Here is a 19,268-nt window from a genome sequence, read left to right as displayed (position 1 = left end):
TCGCACCACTGACACCACCGGTAGATGCTTGTTTCTGTGAAACTACATGTGTTGGTGTGGCCAGATGCTGGAGTTGTACGAATCTGGTAAGCTGCATTGCATGCATGGTCTCGGCAGGCAGACAGACAGTCAGGCGAGTGGTGGGGACACACGCCGAGCTGCATCGAAGCTTTCCCATCATCCCCCTCTGACTCTCCTCCCACGCGTGAACCATTGGTGATATTGGCGTTGTCGTGACGAGAGTGGTTCATCACCCCCATGCTCCCACCCCCATGTTCGCCCAGCGCCTAAGCCAAGGTAACTTGCGATAGCGCCCATCCGAAGAAACGGCAAACGTACGTTTCCTGCATGGTCTAGTGTACTTCGGCTTCTGCGACCTCGACCTCGACCAGCCCACCCACCCATTCGCCTCTGATGGACGGCTTACACCTGCACGTTTGCACGCCCTGTTTCGGTTCAGGGCTCCGTAGGCTCCCCAGGTTCGAGGCCGTAGAGGTCTGGTTTTCAAGAGAGAGTTGGCAGGATGCCGTGCGGAATGAGAGCGGAAACACACACACGAGGTGGGAGGGGGGTGGGCGAGAGTTGAAACTGGTACTGGTTGGGATGATATTTACCTTTTACCTTGCATCTAGATCGTTGAGTCTATTCATCCGTGAACGACCTCCTTACTGTGTCTCCTTCTCCCACGGTTGTCTTCTATACGGAGTGTGATGAGGTTTTTGTATATTAACTCGACGACTGGTTGCCTTCCAGTCACAAACTTGGAGGAAGCTTTTGGCGTGCCCAATGCTTGTAGATTACAGCTATGTATGTGTGTAGGTAGGTAGGTAGGTAGTCTTCTCATTGGATGTGTGGCTTCGATATTACAACTTTTACGCTACCATGCCTCTCTTATTTTCGTGAGGAGATGTGTTTTTTGACTATTACTCCAGGGTGTGAGTCAGTTGGGAGGAAGAGCTCTCTCTCTTCCCTTGGCGATGGAGGCAGGCAGGCAGGAATACATACCTAACTACTTCAGGCGCTCGAAAAGATTTGAGGCCAAAAAAACAACATCTTTTCCATAGCGCGATGTAGCGGATCCACAGCTACTTGTGAACATTGAGTCATGTAGAAGTGGAGGGAGGTTTTCGGACCTTGAGAACTGTAGATAGGCTCCTCTAGGCAACCATTCGATAGGACTACCATCTTCTTCCTGGAAGGTCGGGTTCCAAATTTGCGTCCGCGCACATCGCGGAGAGGAAAAGGTGTCCTCGCTGGACTGATGGTAGCTTTTTGGCCCGCTGTCTTCCAACTACGATCTCATGCCCCTTTGGATAGAGGACGATGGTCGCGCTTACACAAATTGAGAGTTTCTCACACCAACTTCTGCTGCCTCTTGGCAGAATTCAAGCGAATGGACAAGGATGTAGCCTGGAACCGTGCCTCAACCAACGAGATCGCCATGCTATGAGAAGATACGATAGGGCAGGTGAAGTCGATTTGCCATGGCGAGATACCTCAGTATCGGAGCAAGTCGCTGGAGGGTGGGTTCCGTCTCACAGGAACTGCTACAGGAGACACAAAGCTGTGCCCAACTCTCTTATGCCATTTACGTAGTTTTTTCCAACACTAGTCAATAGGCAGACAAGGGAGACGCCGAGTCCAATGGACCTTCTCCGTCACACAAAAAGTATGCACTGAGGCTATCCTGCGGGTTGAAGCCCGGTAGTTGCGCAATGGGAGACAGTTGTCTTGGTCGATCCAGTCGACTGCGGCTCTTGTGAGTGTCGAAAAACTCATAATGGAGAACAAGATTATTGTGTGCTCCGTAGAAGCGTGGTCCAGCTCGTTTTCTTTGAGCGGCATAGACGTCATGTGTAAGTACGTTCGATCACTCCGAGCTTCCAGCGCGGGGGTTGTGACGTTCCGAGGGCGCAACCGACGGTTTCTCCCGCTTCTCGCGGAACGGTGATGAGTTTTGCCTGTCAGACCTAGGTTGTGTAATTCGAGACGCGTTTGCTTCATGTCGTACGTGGGCCGGAGTGTAGGATAGGGAAGGATTGCCACCGGCAGAACCACGAATCTAGGCTTGCTGTCTCCAGGGACGTGCTCGGCTTCTTTGAATGTTGTGAGTCGAAGCCTGCGATAGCCATCATACCTTTGGCGACACAGATGAGAAGTGTAACCAGAAGCCCTGACAAGATCTGGGCGGCATCAGTACTTGGACGCACTCAAGCTTCCTCTGTGGGGATGTCAGTCATGACGTATCAGAGGTACAGGTGCAGCACCAAACAGACCAGGGGGATGTCATGTTCGGTGACGACGTTATTAGTGCAGTCAGGAAAGCATCAAGTCATCCAGGAACAGAAAAGATGATGCTAGTCTCGAAGAATAAGATGCCTTACCGTCAGGCTCAGTACACGTCAAATGGCTTGGTCTGGACACCCAACTTGGCAATAGGACGGGATGGAGTGGCAAATCTCGACTCTCGTCTAGGGGCGCCAGTTGTGCTTCCCCAGACTTGATTGTCGACTTTGCAGCCGCACCTTGTTGCCTGTGCTACTCCATCCCTCCCCCATCTGGTTTGAGCTTCCTTGTGCATATATTGGTGATTGGCCCGACGACAGTTGGAGGATTGTTGATCGCTGCCGGCGGGGCTGTCGTTTTGGCGCTAGGACCTCGGGTGATGCGGGCATCCGCCCGCCAAGGGGGTGGACGGCAGGCGGCTGGGATTTGGAGCTCGAGGTTGGAGCTCGCGGGGATGGGTCCCCGTGTGGTGCGCGGGAGGGATAGACTAGAGCGCGAGTATCGGCCGGGGGGACAAAGAGCCGTCTAATACGATCGACTCGGAACGTTTGCTCCTTGATTTTAGTCTCAAGGCCGGCGTATGAATCCGAACATTTTGCACCCTTCGCTCATGGCTGTTGACGATAATACAACTTCTTGTGTGATGAAAGACATCTCTCGAGTGGAGGACGATCATCGAGAATGGATGACAGCTCCGAGAGCGCGGCACCCAATTCGGTTTGCCCCTTTGGGACGGTGAGTGACACCTGCATGGGGGGCTGGCTAGCGAGACATGTGTCTCGGAGGCGTAAATGGCGTGGGTTGCGCCGTTCTCACTGTTGCCATTCATTGCGGACAGCACTCTCTGCCTTGGTCCTATGAGCTTCACCTTTTGGCCTCTTTTCCCCATGGGATTTCTTGTGGGTTACATGCGATTCCAATGGTTTCATTGACGCCAAACTAGGTTTTTCGAGTGGCTGGTGGAGACCTGGGGCATCAACAGAACCGCAAGTGAAGTCTGGGTAGTCAAGTCGTTTCTTTTGATGAATGGTACGTGCCCCTTGGGAGGCGGATCCTAGGTGAAGAAAATGAGGACAGACTTCGTTTGGACGAGTGATTGCCTGAGACGTGCACACATGGTAAAGACGTCTGGATTGGGATGAGAGGGTGATGCGGAAGCAGGCCATGGTTGAAAACGCCGGAGAAGTATCGGCCTCGGGCACTTGTGCGTCGTGGTGGTCACCGAAGCGGCACGGTACATTCCTGCAAGGTAGCGGATGCTAGAGACGTTCCTGTTGGTTCTCGCGCTGTTTGAGCCATGCATATCGAGTAAGGCAATTGCGTCCCCAGCTCCAACGATTCCCGAGACCCCGACCAATGGTGACAATCCGACTATTGGGTGATGGGTGTGTCCTGGTTTGGTCTCGTGGTGTTTGGACGCATGTCTTATCTCATCCCGCCCGCCAGGCAAGGAGACAACGGCGACAGCCACGGTCAGCGCTAATATTGAAGAAACGCGAAGTGGAAGTGGACAAAGTATGGAACCTGGACACTCGAGTGTCGAGACAGTGCCAGCACGGATCTGCCGTCTGGCGATCCGGTTGGCTGGCACAAGGAGCAACAGGTGGCGCCAGGCAGGATGACGAGCAGTCTGGGCAATGAGACGAGCTTGAGGCGAGGTAAGGCGAAGCAGGGACGAGCAGCCCCCGAGGAAAGTTGAGCGCTGTGCTGCAGGCGAAGACTTATTGATTGCGCAAGGTTCGTTGCAAAGTATGGGGCTTGCGTTTGCTGTTAGTCAAGATTGGATCAGATACCCATCTGGCGGGGGGCGCTGCTCGGGAGGCGATGAATGACAAGCGCTGCGGAGGACAGGACGTAGCGTCGACTTTTGACTTTAGGACTATGGAGGTACTTTGGCGGCGTCAGTGTCTGTGTCGTTTGGGCTGTGGGACACCAAATTGCGCCATGGCTCGCCGGAATGAGGGAACACGACGGTTGAGTAGTATGTTGAGTAGGTACGGCCACGGCTCAAAGCCAGAGAACAGCTTTGAGGCCCCGGCCTACTTCAGCCGGTCGACCTGCTTGGAAATGGTTCGTTTCAACGGTGGTTGACAGCTGGCTAGCCAAGCGGCTGGTGATTTTCACATGAGATAACGAGATGCGGCATGTGTTTGCAGAGCTGCCGCCACTACTGCTGCTAGGAAGATTGCGGGTAGGTAGTTGCCGTCTATCAGGGTAGGTTGGCCAGCGGAACAGATCTGATGCATGGCCCACCGGTCCCTGGAGCCCACTCTGTTTTGTGGTGATCAGTGGGTGGTCCGAAAGGGTGATCAATCGTACTCGAGGACAGCGGTGTACGTAGTATACTTGAGAGGTAGACGATACTTTGGTTGGCCGAGAGCTATACCGAAACACAGCGTTACTGACGTGTCGAAACAACTCAGAGAGGTCTGCGACCCGGGGACGGCGGGCATGTTTTTCATGCAGTCCGGGTGTTCTGGCGTGCATCTGGAAGGGCGGATGGAATGTTGGAAAGGTGGATTGCAGCAACTAGCTGCGTGTACGGAGTAGGTTGGTAAGTTTAGATAGTAAGGGTTGCCGTGCTCCGTTCACACTGTAAGGTAAAGCAAGGTGGATAGGGTTTCATTGCAAATACGCAGTTGCAGGGGAGAAGAGGGTTTGCTGGAGTCGGGCCAAAGGTGTGTTCGAGGTGTAAGAGGTGAGGAGACCAGGCCGAGCTGGAGGAATGGATTGGACGGGAGGGTGGCCGTTGCTGGGAACCTTGCCAGGACGATGAGGCGATGATGAAATTCAGTACCAGGGACGAGCGAGCAGGCGCGAGGTGTTCCAGCAGCTAAAAAAGTATCGTACTGCACAGTGGAAGCTACGACTTCGGAGACAATCGACGTTGAGGTGACGCGGTGAGTTTAGGTTCTTCGCGTTGATGCCTTCGTTGTCGTTCTCTCACCGCCGTGCCTTTGAAGTATAGTGAAATGCTCTGCAATGCATGGGAGGTTTGATATTGATAAACTGTGGTCCACGGCAACGTGGCGTGACGAACAGGCCCTGGGCCTCTTGGGAGGCGCTGTTGACTGTTGTTGGAGTCAAAGTCTAGGATTCATGACTGTCGACAACAAACAACGACCTCAGGCATCACCTCCATCTTGTGCCTCAGGCTCAAGTGTTCTCGAGCACGGAGTACGGGAGTCCTATCGTCGACCGTATCGAGACGCCCGTGCTCCCCCTACCTGCGTTTGCATGCTCTTGCCTCGCAGGAGGAGCAGCAGCAGCAGAGGCAAAAGCAATCCCGCGGCTTGGGCCCTGGGGTAATAGAGGACCTTGACATCCACACATCGTACCCAGGAGGTTGGAGCTGGCTGCGTTGTCTTGGGCTTTCCCACACACGGAAGCTAGGCGAGTTCGGCGAGTGGAGACGAGTCTGGAGAGTCTAGAGTCTGGACGAGACGAGCGAGCCATGGGGGCAGATGCAAACACCAAAAACAGAATACCCTATCTTGTACGGTACCACCTGGCACGTCGCCGCTGCCGCTAGTCTCATCAAGATTGACAGAAGCAGGAGATAAGACGCGGTAGCCGGGAAGAGATGGGCAGGGCGAGGACGAGGACGAGGACGACATCGAGGACGACAACGAAGGAGTGCAGGATGAGGAAGGCGGTGGTGGGCGGTGGATGGATTGGTGCGCTACCGAGGGTGTGGGCTGCGAGGTGCGAGGTGTGAGAGGTTCGAGGTGCGAGGGTGGCAGTCTTATCGCGATACATGAGCCTTATCGCGCCATGATGGCAATTCGAGTGCGACAGCAGCCGATACCCCTACTTGGCCCTTGCCCAAAAGGACCCCAACGCAAATAGAAGGCAGCAAATCCTCGCGTGCGTGACCGAGACCGGACTGGTACAGGCAAGGTATCCCTCTCCAGTGAGACCCCCGTCCCACCACCACCCACCACCAAAAGGACCCCTGACCAGTGACCACGAGGATACGAGCGGGGGTGGTTGCGATGCACCTGCATTGGCTGTTCCGGAACGGCATGTAGCTGGGGGGACGTATCTTGAGGATCGAGCAGGTAATGGAAGTTTAGGTGATTACCTTAGGTTGCGCACCACCTTACCTCAGGAGGTGGGCGGCACCTACATCGGTACGTATCGCATCGTGACACTCATGTTCACTCACACAATTGGGGAAAAGCTCCACCGGGCAGCGCAGTGCACTGCATCACGAGCCCCCAAACCCAAGGGTCGGGCTGGTCACCTAGGCACAGCTCACGTTCTCTGGTCACTCGCCCACTCGCCCGCTCCAACAATAATAACACTGTGTGTGTACGGATAATTTGCTTCGAGTCAAGAACAAGGAGGACGTTTCCTCGGAGAATTTGGTGCCTTGGAAAGGAAAAATGACTGTCGTCCTCTGACTGCACAGTACTTTATATGGACTAACAGACACAAGCGCCCTATGCATAATGCGACTCCTCCGCTCTCACCCCGGTCAGGCAGATAGACACCCTACATCATCGACATCAACCCTGGCCACCCGGATCTGTCTGTCTCGGTCGGCCTCAGTGAGGCACGCCGTGATCGTGGTGTAACTCACAGTGTGAGTGGGAGAGACGAGAAGACACAGAGAAAGAGGAGAGACAGGCAGAGGACAGCTGCCGCCACTCCATGCTGTCTCTTCCTGCAGCATCACGGCGCCGTCACCAAACCACCAATCTACCAATCCACCGCTCGCATCTTCTTCAACATCCCGAATCAGGAGGAGACCAACAACCACCGAGGCATCCCTTTCTTTCATCACCCAGTTCAGACCCATATCTCCCCCGGTTCCTTTCCCTTGGTGACTGGTCTCCAATCAAAAGCAAAAGCAACAACTGCCAGGGTAACGCAGCGCATCGCTTCGCTTCGCACACGGCAGACCGCAGGCCGCAGTGCACAGGTAAGGTAGCCCGGCTCCGACTAGGACTCAAATTCCCGTCACTGTCACTCACACTGGGCTCCCGTCCCATCTGGCGCTACTGCTGCGCCGCTACCTATTCTCCTACACTGTACAGGACGGACTAAGGTACTGCTGCTACCGCGGCCAACCTGGAAAGGTACCTTACCCTTTATCGCAATCAACATTTGGACCCTCCGGGCACCCTGCACCTCCCTATCTAATCGGTCTTATCCACTCTGCGCCCCATCCACCCTTCGTCACTCACTCCCGTCCTGGGCTGCGCTGCCCGGCTGGCTCTGTCACTCAACCCTCTCTCGGCGCGTCCCTTGACCTTCTTCTACATCGCCTGCCCATCCCATCCCGACCGCCACTCTCCTCTCTCTCCTTCGCCAACCTCGACTTCTTGCTCTTCAAACATTCTCTCTTTCTACCTCCTGCCTCCCCTACTTCCCACATCCACGACACCCCTCGATTTCTCTGCCCCCGGTCGCTCCTCGAAAGCCCTTTGTGCACACAACCACCTCCATCTTACACCACCGCCTCCCGTTTGTACCGCCGTTTGCTTCACCCGCAGCCGCTTCTCTCCATCAGGGTACCTGTCGAGTACAAACGTCACGTCCTTGGTAGCTCCGAGTCATTAGCTTGACCTTGGATTTGCCTGACTCTTGTCCTGAACAAGGTACATTTCCCCTCCCAACTTGCTCCGAACTCTCTGATATACTGCGAGAGCCTCCAACGGCCCGGTACCTCCTACTTGCCTTGCCTCCTAACGCTCACCGGCCACCGGTATTAGTCACATCACTCTCGATACTTCCAGCGCCTCCCTCCTCCCTCTCTGATCGCCGCTCGATCAAAACGACCCCCGATACACCCATCCTTGCCAGTCTTTGCCTTCTTCGACTTTCGTTTCTTTCCCGATCACTTCGTTGATACAATCCTGCACCCGCCCACGGACACCGCGACGGTCCTCCCCCTCTGCATCAACCTGGTCCGCGTGCACCCCGACCTATCGGATAGCTGCCTGTCGTTGCCTTTCCAGTCCCTGTCTTTCAAAGTATCAACATCAGGGTTCTGGCTGCTGCTCGCGGTTCTGCCTGCTCATCTCTTGCTTCTCTTCGGCGCACCCTTCTTCCGCCAGACCTATCAAACAAATCCATCAGAACGATCATCTCCTCAGGCTCGATCGTGTACATGACACCTCACCCGGCCGACGTTTTTCGAATAGCATAGGCCACAGGCCTGAACTGAACGTTCCCCGAACTCGCACCCACACAAGCAACATTGTAGGCGATCAAAATGGCAGAACGGTTACCAACCTCGTCCTCCTCAGGACGCAGGCGACGCGAAGGCGACGCTTCTATCGGGGACTTTGTTATCGGAGGTGAAATCGGCAAGGGCAGCTTTGCCCAGGTGTATAGCGGTCACCATAAGGTTCGCAAGTTCCCCTGTCCGTGGTGTTTCCTTGAGATTTGTTGCATGTGTACCAACCTCTGCCACCTCTGTTGTGCTTCAAAGTGCTATGACTCAACCATGGCTAGTATTGCGTTGCTCATAATGTGCTAATTCTCTCCTGTAGAGCTCCAAGGCAACTGTGGCCATCAAATCAGTAGAGATGGGACGCCTGAACAACAAGCTTCGAGAGAACTTGTACGGAGAGATCCAGATCCTCAAGACTCTCCGACACCCTCACATCGTTGCCCTCCATGACTGCGTCGAATCAGCGACACACATCAACCTGGTGATGGAATACTGTGAGCTCGGTGACTTGTCGTTGTTCATCAAGAAGAGGGACAAGCTCAGCACCAACCCTGCTACACACGAGATGGCGAGGAAGTACCCCGTTACCCCTAACTCGGGTCTTCACGAGGTAGTCACACGCCACTTCCTCCAACAGCTCGGCAGCGCCCTGAAATTTCTGCGAGAAAAGAACTACGTTCACCGCGACGTTAAGCCTCAGAACCTCCTGCTTCTGCCGTCACCGAGGTTCAGAGAGGCACACTCCCGCCCCATCTTGACTGCCAGCCAGGATTCGCTGATTCCCAATGCTGGCCTGGCTTCTCTCCCGATGTTGAAGCTTGCAGATTTCGGCTTCGCTCGTGTGCTCCCGTCAACGTCGCTCGCCGATACTCTGTGCGGATCTCCCCTCTACATGGCTCCAGAGATCCTTCGTTACGAGCGGTACGATGCGAAGGCTGACCTCTGGTCTGTGGGCACGGTTTTGTACGAGATGATTACTGGTCGTCCTCCGTTCCGCGCCCGAAATCACGTAGAGCTTTTGCGTAAGATCGAAGCCGCCGAAGATCGGGTCAAGTACCCGAAAGAGCTCGTGGTCAGTAAAGAGCTGGTCAAGCTCATCGGCAAGCTTCTTACTCGCAACCCCGTCGAGCGCATGAGATTCGAAGATTTTTTCAACGATCCAATCTTGACGGAACCCATTCCAGGCACTGTTGAGGATGATGCACCCCCGAAACCTGAGGCAAAGGCCTCACGGGATCTGCGATCTCTAGGCCGGTCCGATTCCACATCATCATTATCACGTCGTCTCTCCCTTCGTCGACAAACCGAGAACGAGTCTGTACGCGAACAAGGCGAATCGGCAAAGTCGCCCCGTGAGAAACCCCTCAGATCGCCAAAACTGCCCAGCCCAGTTGACGGGCGAGCTCAGCAGGCTGCTGATGCTGCGCCACGTCCGGGGCAGTCTCCGGGGCAAGAACCCGGGGAGGGACTTGGAATTCGTCGTCCACCTTTGGCCCAACCCTCCACCTCTGCACCAGCCCGGCCTCACAGACTCTCGAACGCAGCTCTCAACCGACCTTCTGCACGAGCCTCTGCGTCACCACCGACATCGTATTTGAATGATAATCCGGCGAGAAACAGACTTCGTCCAGTGACTGAGCGAAGCGTCACCGAGCAAGAAAAGGCGGCACAGGATGTGGCATTTGAGCGGGATTATGTTGTGGTTGAAAAGAAGCACGTGGAGGTGAACGCGTTTGCTGATGAAATGGCCGCAAACCCACGCCTTACGTCACTGTCACCCAAGACTGGCCAAATGATCCGCCGAGCCACGCAACAGGGACCTCCGACCTCGACGACCGGCGCCGGACGTGTCCAGCCATCCAATGCAGTTCAAATCGCTTCAGGCAAGGGACGTCCCGGTCATGAGCGCCGCGACTCGTACGACGGGAAGAATTTCTCTGCCAGCCCGACGACTCAGGGCTTCATCGCCAAAGCTATTTCAGACGCCAGCGTGCGTTTGTTCGGGTTCAAGGTCCCGCAGCATGTGCTGGGCGGCAAGGGGGCGTCACCCCCCCTCTACAGTCCATATCCTGCATATCCTACCCCTTCGGGTCCTGTTGGCCTCATTGGGGATGGAAAGCAAAATGCCCTGGCCGATGAAGATGCACGAGCCGTCAAGCTGATCCAGGATTTCGCTCACCGGAGCGACTGCGTTTATGGATTCGCTGAAGTCAAGTATAAGCAGCTTTTCCCTCTCGCCCCATCAATGGAGCACGGACTCGGCGGTACGCCTACTGATCAGATCGCTGGAGATGAGGACGGCCTAACAATCGATGCTGAGGTTTCTTTGTCTGAAGAGGCCCTGGTCCTCTATGTCAAGGCCCTGACGCTGCTAGCTAGAGCCATGGACGCTGCAAGTTTATGGTGGACACAGAAAACGCGTGGCGATACAACTGGCGCATCTGCGGCGGAGGTTTCCAAAGAAGGTCTCGCTCAGCGGATCAACTCTACTGTTCAATGGGTTCGGACTCGCTTTAACGAAGTCTTGGAAAAGACCGAGGTCGTCCGGATGAAACTCGTTGCCGTTCAGCAGAAGCTCCCTGAGGATCACCCTAGCCACCCAAGCAACCATGGTGGAGAATCAGCTTCGTCGGCTAATTCAGGCACACCGGATGTCTATCTCACGCCAGGTATCAGTGCGGAGAAGCTGATGTACGACCGAGCCATAGAAATGAGCAGAACAGCAGCCATTGACGAGATTACGAACGAGAACCTAGAGGGTTGCGTTACGTACTATGTCACAGCCATTCGGATGCTGGAGGCTGTCCTGGATAATGACGAGGACGCAGTCAAGCGGCGGTTCTCGAGCTCAGGCAAGGACTTGCCTCGCGAGGAGACCTCTAGCGATCTAGACAGCGATGACCAGCAGGCCGTGAATCGGAGTAAGTTTTGGAAAGTCATGTTCACGTTTTGTCGCGGTACTAACATTCTGGCAGTGATTCAAATGATCACGGCACGTCTCTCAACTGTCCGCAAGAAGATGGCGATGATTGCAGAAGCATCTAGGTCACAGCAGGCCGCGCAGCTCCAAAGTCGCAGACGTAGTGGAGATGTGACGCCCCGCAGCGTGCCATCTCACGCCTCCTAAGCCACAGGGGATTGCATGAAAAGAGCATCGCTCTTTTTGAATGGAAAAGAAAAACCAAAACTATCACAGCCTCGCGGCTACGAACCTTCACTATTCGATTTCGAGGAACACTGGCCAACAAAGGAGGATCTGGCACACATATCACAGCGGGTGTCACGGGCCGGAATACCTCAATGAATGCATTTTTTATACATCGGCGTTAGGGTAACAGGAATTCGGCATTTCTAGGGCTTGACATGGAATTTTTTATTCACTCATACCTCATCTCATTGGCGTTGGGAATTTGAGGCAGCGAACTCATTGGCGGTGTGGCCAAACAATCCTGTTGTTTCTGGAGTCCGCACGAGTGCAAGGAAGGGCAATCACAGGACCTTGAAGCGGCATTGCAGCTTGGCTTTCACGAAGTTCTTCTCGCTAGGTTAGGATGTTCATCGAAGGATGGCGATGGGCGAACACGGCCGTCGGTTGATTTTGGAGGATGATGAATACCTTTTGAAGTACTGCTGGCGGAGACAACCTGGTCTTTGCTTTATAGTCGTCAATATTGAGAAATTCGCATGCCATTGATGGTTTTTATTTTTATTTTTGTGGAAATGGAGCCGCTTGGTCTACCTTGCTCCAGAGTTGACAAGCACATTGCGCGAGGTTGACCGCGATCAGGGACTCCAAATGACGGTCAAGCGCGGAGACGGGTTTCTCACGACAACGCAAACCCGCCAGATGCCCAAGAATCTGATGCTAGCCCCTGGCTCTATCGTACACGGTAACGGAAGCTAGCACCTGGCTAGGTAACTTGCCTCCCTGCCTTGTTCATCTTGTCTGACAATAGAACAGTTAGACGCTTGGCATGAACGGGAACAAATATTCGACTAGACAGGAAACGTCAATAGGCTGATCTTGATCCCAGCAATTCTCGATTGAAATGAAAAAGATGAGAGGCCTCAGATGAGTCAGCTTGAGGACTTGTGATCTGGAGGGCAACCTCGATGCTCGACCGTCTAATACGTCACCGTGACCGGTACATTTTCCAGGCGATTCCAGAGCTAGCTCCGAGCGTCAGCTATAAGGTCGACAAAGAAGCTTGCAGAAAGCCATACGCCTTTCTTTTGCAACCCCAATCACATCACACAATTCGGCTCCACGCTTCCTCTTTTTCCTTGCCTATCAGGAAGTTGTCCTCCAAAAGTAAGATCATTGTCCAAAATGTCAGCCTCAATCCGCTCCCTCAGACTCGCCCAGCGAGCACCGCAAACACTCTCGCGTGCGACACGCGCCTCCATTCGCCCCAGTACACCAACAGCAGCAACCCAGCAAAAACGTCTCCTCAACACGGAAAGCGCACCCGTCCTGTATTCGGCCCGCGCCAAGGTCGTCGGCGCACGCACGGGCCATGTCCAGGGCGACGACCTCGTCGTCGACCTGACCATGGCGAAGGCCCTGGGCGGTCCCGGGGACAAGGGAAAGACGAACCCGGAGGAGCTGTTTGCGGCGGGGTACGGAGCGTGTTTCCAGAGCGCCATGAACGCGTCGGCGACGAGCATGAAGATCAGGATGCCCAAACGGCCCGAGGATTCGGTGGTGGAGACGACGGTGCACCTCGTGGGGGACATGAAGAAGCTCGATATGGGGTTGCGTGTGGACATGAAGGTGCGGGTGAAGGGGCTGAGCGATGAGGAGGTGCAGAAGGTTGTGGACAAGGCGAAGGAGGTTTGTCCTTACAGCCGGGCTACGGCGGGGAATGTGGCGACTACGATTGAGGTTGTCAAATTTGAGGAGGAGGCGGAGGGGGGCGGCTCGAAGAAGGCTTCTTCTGGCGGCTCTGGGGGCTCTGGTAAGATGTCTGGCGTTGAGCCGAAGGGGCATAGTGATTATCAGTGAGGAGGGTCTAGCTGGCAGATGTATTTTTACTAAGTACTTTGTCACAAACAGTACAGCTTGGACAACTTTGAAGATGTGATATTGTAGGTCGTCCATGGAGACTCATTTCCTCCTCGTTCTAGAAATACACCCTTTGAAGTTAAACTTCAAGTTTCAGTACACAACGAAGCGTCTTCATCACACAAGCGTCACTTCATTCTATATTCTCACCTACCCTTACCTATCCTCAGCCTCTTTTCTCACTCCAATGCGGGTCAATCTCCATTGGTCGCCAGTACTTGCAACTGGTGGCATTTCTCGATTTCCTCTTCTATTTTCACGACGGTTGTGTCTTGCGTTTCATCAACTATGATGTTTTCGTGGTCTTGGGAACTTCTTGCTATGGAAGAGTATGGACATCTGGTTGTGGTGGTGTCTGGAAATACTGATGTGTTTCAACTTGAATTTCCTGCTGTGTTTGGTCTCCTGCCTGTGTGTCCATTAGCCGTTTCGACGCCTGATTTCATGTACTCCCGAATATCACGGATCCTACTCTAAGCATGCTCGACCGCCTCCACCCTCCATAGACACCCCATCGCCTGCTGAGTACACGAATACGTCCTCCTCAGAGACGGGTCGAGGGTAGGCGCCCTCCGATAGGCCCGCCGCGCCAGCAACTCCTGCAGCCCGCCCAATACCTCGTCGGTGAGGTGGTACGTGGCCATGCAGAAGACAAAGTCGCAGCCGGGGCACTTGACGAGGTGGTCCGAACTTGGGGTGAGCTCCCGCCGAGGACTCGGTCTCACCTTTGAACGCGCAGTTGTCGCTGTCGCAGACGTATTTCTCTTCTGCGGCCTTGTGGAGCGGGATCGGCATTCTCTCGCTGTGAGTGAGGCAGGCGTGTCGCTGTTCAAGGTCGGGTGGGAGAGCGGGCAGGCTTCTAGCTGGACTTTGCGATCCTCTTCGGACATTAGCTTACGGCATGAGGGGCATACGAACTTAATCCAGAGACAAATGTTGTGTTTAGGTCGGGGCCACTGAAACTTGTGTAGCTAGTGATGTAGACTATAGTTTGGAGACGCATGCTAATATGGAACGTGTCGATGACCATGATCGAGGCGGTGCTGGTATGCAAGGCTTATAATTAAATCATCGAATGATTTTTGTCTCGGAAATTCCCTCTTTGCAGAACTAAAAATTAGTAGATGACTTTGTGATTGATTCCCAAAGATGCCCCGAAAACAACAGAACAGCTTTCCTGTCTTGTGAGCAAGTTTGAATAAGTCGTAGAACATCATTTGTTAACAAGGCGCAATAATACACTGGGGCGACGAGCTGAATGGAGCGCACTGACAAGCGCCGTATGCGGCAGTGCATCATTATTGAATTTTTTATTCAAAAAGAAGATACTTATAAAACAAGCTTTGTGGAAGAATGCATTCGATTGGCAAGTTACGCGACGGTGTGATCAGTAATGGGGCTCGTCTGCTCATTCCGACATGTGTCGTTCCATGTTTCGTCCTGCACTTGATTGCCGGGGAGATTTCAGTCAGCCAGTGCAAAGAAGTGGGACTAAAACCTCGAACCGTGGTTGATTTAGGGATGACATTGAACCAGTGACGCAAGAAGATGTCCCGATTCAGTGTTCCAGACCATTCATTACCAGAGTTCCCAATGAACAAAGTTCGCTGACCTCGAAACTCAAACCTCCTCTGCTCAACAAGAGCCCCATACTTGTACAATATAGAAACATTAATATCCCACTTATAGGGCTTAGCAAAGTCCGAGGACTAGACTTCGTCCCGACATTATCATACAGTTTGTCATCCGGGTCTGATGAATGAGGCGAATGCGGGTTGCGCATCGCGGGGCGGCTGCCCGAAAATGGCAACCGAGATCCGATCATCCGATGACGGATCTGCAGGGGCTCGGCGCAGCGCCGGGGCGGCGCCCGGGGTATACCAGAAACTCGGGTCGGGCACCAACGATGCAACTCAGTGCCGGCATAACGGGTGAATAAAACTGCCAAATCTGACAAATTGCCAAGCATGAAATGCGACTCTGTTGTTGTATGTCGCCAGGTCGTGCTCGTTCTCGGGCCGCTTACTGCTCAACCGGTCGAGTAGCAACCCCTGGATGAAGGCAAAGTTCACACTCCACGAGTTCAGGGTGTAGCCGCCGTCACTTCGACATTGTCAATCGTGATTGGGCTACTGAAGTCAATAGTGGAGTTACCGAGTTACCGTGGGGGAGCCTGGACTCCTGGAGGAAGACGCTCGCTGGTCAGGCGAGGGAGGGGGCGATAGGTTCATCTCAACCACCCACGCCACCTATCACTTCCAGGCCCTTGACTCGCTCGCGACTCGCTGCGCCAAGGATAGCGGATTTAGACTTTGGTTGGAAAGCAGGGCAAGGCGAGCGGACTTTTGCCTGTTTGCTTCTAATCTCCTCGGGTATGCCGGGTTTACAGATTTCCGCGTTGACTCCGCCTCTGCATGTTAAACGATCGAGTCACCTTTTTTTTTTTTCCCCTCACCTCCCTTTCACCATAAACCTAACTCGGGAGGTTTCAAAACTCACTAGATAGACTCGATATCAAAACTCACGCGGATAATTGCGATTACGTCCAGCAAACTCCACAAACATGCCGCCGCCGCCGCCGCCTTCAGATCTATCCCGCTATGTCCTCCCAGACGAAGAGGCCCGGGAGATCTTCACCACCAAGATCCTCCCCGCCGACCTCCCGCCGGCTCTCACCCCGCACCCCCGCCGATCCCGGCCCCTCGCCGTGCTCATAGTCGGCCAGACCGGCGCCGGCAAAACCCGCTTAGCGCCCGTCATCCTCGACGAGATGACCCGCATCCACCCGCCCGCACACCTGATCGCCGACGTCTACAAAGCTCACCACCCGTCCTACCGCACCCTCGTCGAGTCCGACAACCCGGCGCACGCCTCGCCCGCCACGGGGACCGACGCGCGCAAGTGGTTGGCCATGGCCGTCGCAGAGGCTATCGCCCGCAAGCTCGACGTGCTCCTCGAGAGCGCGTGCCGCCACCCGGACGACTTTCGCGAATTGGCGCGCATGTTTGGGGAGGCGGGGTACCGCGTCGAGGTCGTCGTCATGGCTGTGCCCGCGGCGCTGAGCAGGTTGGGCATACTGCACCGCTTTTACGAGAGGTTGCCGGAGGCCGGGAGTGTGGGCCTGCCTATCCGGCTCACGCCGGTGAAGATCCACGATGATTCGTACAGCGGGTTGATGAGCGTGGCCGAATGGATCGACGGGGTGGATTACGTTGACCGGATCCTGGTCGTGCGGAGGGGAAACCTGGTTGCGTTCGCCGACGAAAAGACTGGGACGACGGCGAGCAGGTTGCAGGGCAAGGTTGCCGAGGCGGTGGAGAGGGAGCGGAGGCGGCCGCTGACGAATGACGAGAGGGCCGTGGTGGTGAGGGACCTGGAGAAGCTGACGGCGCGGGATGCACGGCTGGCGGAGCAGGTGATGGGACTGCTCGAGCCTCTGTTGGGGGAACAAGACAAGACATATCCGGAGTTGCGCCCCTTGGCATTTCCTCCTGGGGGCTTGCGGGAAGCTACGCTCACGTTGGGCGAGGTGTGATAGAGATCCTGCGCGCCTAGGTGTCAAAGATTCACGTTCTGCATGCATGAAGCGAAGCTCTGCTTAAGCCTCCGAGCATTCTTGGCATTTGAAGATTTGGAAGGACAGATTATGCTTAACGCAGAAATCGGAGAGACCGTGCTTGAACGTGCTTCGCAGTGCGATGACTTATTTCCTATCCGAGGCAATGGATACCTCTGCTCATCGGCTGAGAGATTGGGTCGCTAGAGCTGTTCAGCACCGCACGACTCTGAGCAATGGGGCAATTCCTGGCGAAACAGGTTCTCGTAGTTTTCCGACTTTGACGTCAGATTTCACGAAGGCGTTCTCGTACGGGACAAATTAGAACTGGTTACTTCATCGACAGCCGTGTCAGTATCACATTCATTTGGCGGAGGATGATTGACAAAAAACCAGTTGACGTCTAAAGTGAAGTAAGCTCAATTCTTTTGCTGTGTAGAATCAATCTGAAGCCTAAATGAGAGCGGATGAGCGAAGACCTCGAGACGTTAAATAAGGATAGGCAAAACTGAGATGATCGGCCAAATTTTTGGGATGGTGACGCCGATAATGGGGTTGTCAAAACGCTGCATGATAGTCGGGGACTCGGAGTCTTGAGATCATGTGCTAGGCTGAGCCACCTAGTAGAATTCAGAAATTGGTCGGCCATGGAAAGGAAGGTACTTTTTGATATATATAGAACCTCATCACGCGCGGATCATTTCATGGGCGGATGCTGCATCGATCCAGTGCTGCTGCCATCCGAAATAGCCCCACTTCGGAGTCAGGTGGAGTTCGTCAGCTCCGAATTGGCCGGTACGTAAATGCCGGTGGTGCAGCGGCGCGGTGCCTGAGTTGAAGTTGAGCTTCTGAGCAGAGGGCGCCGGCTGCCCGCAGTGGAGCAGTGAGGTACACATCTGCAGGTGCCTTTGACGGACGTTCTTTGGTGAGGGACGAGGAGCTGTAAACGGGAGTGTGGAGTCTGTGTGGATTATGTAATACCATAGTAGGGTTGGCTGCCCTACAGAGCTCAACCACTAAAACTTCCCCCTCCATGCGCGTGACTGTCGGAGAAGGAACCTTCATCACCAACATCTCTCATCACCAAGGAAGAGTAAGTGTAGCGCCTCTCCCCTACCCGCCACGCACATTGCGGTGTCGTCAGCATCAATCCCGCATGGGATTGGATAGCTCCCGACAAGCAATTGGCAGTGTCGCATTTGCGTGCGATCCAATCGCTAACTCGTCGCAGCTTCGTCATTCACGATGAGAGCCAAGTGGAGAAAGAAGCGCGTGCGTCGTCTCAAGCGTAAGAGAAGAAAGATGAGGGCTCGCTCGTAAGTTTATTCAGCCAATGGTTCTCCCCATTGATTGTGGTCTGACAGCTTGATAGCAAATAAACAACTCGCAACCCTCCCCTCGACCTGACCGTCTTTTGAGATGACGACAAACAAACTCACGCGACTCGCAAAATGGATTTGCTACAGCTAGCATCTGTCACCAGCGACTCAGTCTGTCTCGGCACGCACGAGACTTCTACATTCACACTACGGATTGGAACAATGGGACTTGGGGTCATGACTAGATGATTCAGCGCGCATGTCTGGGGACGTAGATGAGGATTCGACGAAGATGGACCCGACAACACGATCGGTCGAGATGACGATATGATGAGGATGCGGTGTTTACGGAACAAGGCCGCAGGAAGCATGATGTCTAAACGCAACGCGGATTTGGAACTGGGATCAGGACTTGCATGACAATTGAAAGGCAGAAACTTGCTTCCTCAAAATCAAAAAGTGAACCAAAGAATTTCAAGATCGGAAAGAACCTAACGAGTGACCGTGAATTAATTTGTGCTGTCTACTCGGTCCATGTATCGCAATGCTTCAATTGTAGCCATGGCCAACGTGCCTAATTTCTTCGATTTCATCCATTTGGGTGCGACAGCCGAGCTGTGACGTTTTGTCAACGCAGCTCGAGTGGGGCCCTTCAGGTCGGCACCCACACTATCGTGTGTAGAATCCGTTATGCCACACACCGCCTACCGTTTAAGGATAGGTCAACGCCGATTTGCCAACTTTTTTTTTTTTCCCCCTCCGGCTGTCTCTGGCCTAGGACCCCTACAAAAAATATTTCCAGAGGCTTTCGCCAACCCACCAGCGGCAGATCACCACCCGAGCCTAGCACACCTCCTT

General features: G+C 54.3%; 6 protein-coding genes across 6 annotated transcripts; 3 read left to right on the top strand and 3 right to left on the bottom strand.

Annotated features, from left to right (window-relative positions):
• Positions 1-3,340: 3,340 nt before the first annotated feature.
• Positions 3,341-3,997, bottom strand: CORC01_10121 (uncharacterized protein; the record flags this gene model as incomplete). Its single annotated transcript, XM_022621750.1, has 1 exon — positions 3,341-3,997. A coding segment is annotated over one exon (657 nt), but the record flags the coding sequence as incomplete, so codon positions are not given.
• Positions 3,998-4,293: 296 nt separating this feature from the next.
• CORC01_10120 (uncharacterized protein) lies at positions 4,294-4,773 on the bottom strand (the record flags this gene model as incomplete). Its single annotated transcript, XM_022621749.1, has 2 exons — positions 4,294-4,562; positions 4,632-4,773. 2 exons carry the CDS (start codon positions 4,771-4,773, stop codon positions 4,294-4,296), a joined length of 411 nt encoding a protein of 136 aa, XP_022471754.1.
• A 3,736-nt stretch (positions 4,774-8,509) lies between these two features.
• CORC01_10119 (uncharacterized protein) lies at positions 8,510-11,597 on the top strand (the record flags this gene model as incomplete). Its single annotated transcript, XM_022621748.1, has 3 exons — positions 8,510-8,644; positions 8,790-11,391; positions 11,446-11,597. 3 exons carry the CDS (start codon positions 8,510-8,512, stop codon positions 11,595-11,597), a joined length of 2,889 nt encoding a protein of 962 aa, XP_022471753.1.
• A 1,203-nt stretch (positions 11,598-12,800) lies between these two features.
• CORC01_10118 (organic hydroperoxide resistance protein) lies at positions 12,801-13,475 on the top strand (the record flags this gene model as incomplete). The annotated part of the gene is made up of 1 exon (XM_022621747.1): positions 12,801-13,475. One exon carries the CDS (start codon positions 12,801-12,803, stop codon positions 13,473-13,475), a length of 675 nt encoding a protein of 224 aa, XP_022471752.1.
• A 528-nt stretch (positions 13,476-14,003) lies between these two features.
• On the bottom strand, positions 14,004-14,330 carry CORC01_10117 (uncharacterized protein; the record flags this gene model as incomplete). The annotated part of the gene is made up of 1 exon (XM_022621746.1): positions 14,004-14,330. The coding sequence occupies one exon, from the start codon at positions 14,328-14,330 to the stop codon at positions 14,004-14,006; it is 327 nt and encodes a 108-aa protein (XP_022471751.1).
• Positions 14,331-16,098: 1,768 nt separating this feature from the next.
• CORC01_10116 (zeta toxin) lies at positions 16,099-17,070 on the top strand (the record flags this gene model as incomplete). The annotated part of the gene is made up of 1 exon (XM_022621745.1): positions 16,099-17,070. One exon carries the CDS (start codon positions 16,099-16,101, stop codon positions 17,068-17,070), a length of 972 nt encoding a protein of 323 aa, XP_022471750.1.
• Between the last annotated feature and the right edge of the window lie 2,198 nt (positions 17,071-19,268).

The sequence above is a fragment of the Colletotrichum orchidophilum genome, assembly GCF_001831195.1.
Source record: "Colletotrichum orchidophilum strain IMI 309357 chromosome Unknown Scaffold_97.1, whole genome shotgun sequence".
Classification (NCBI taxonomy): Eukaryota; Fungi; Ascomycota; class Sordariomycetes; order Glomerellales; family Glomerellaceae; genus Colletotrichum; species Colletotrichum orchidophilum.
The sequence above is the reverse complement of the archived record's forward strand: the minus strand, read 5'-3'. Positions and strand labels throughout refer to the sequence as shown.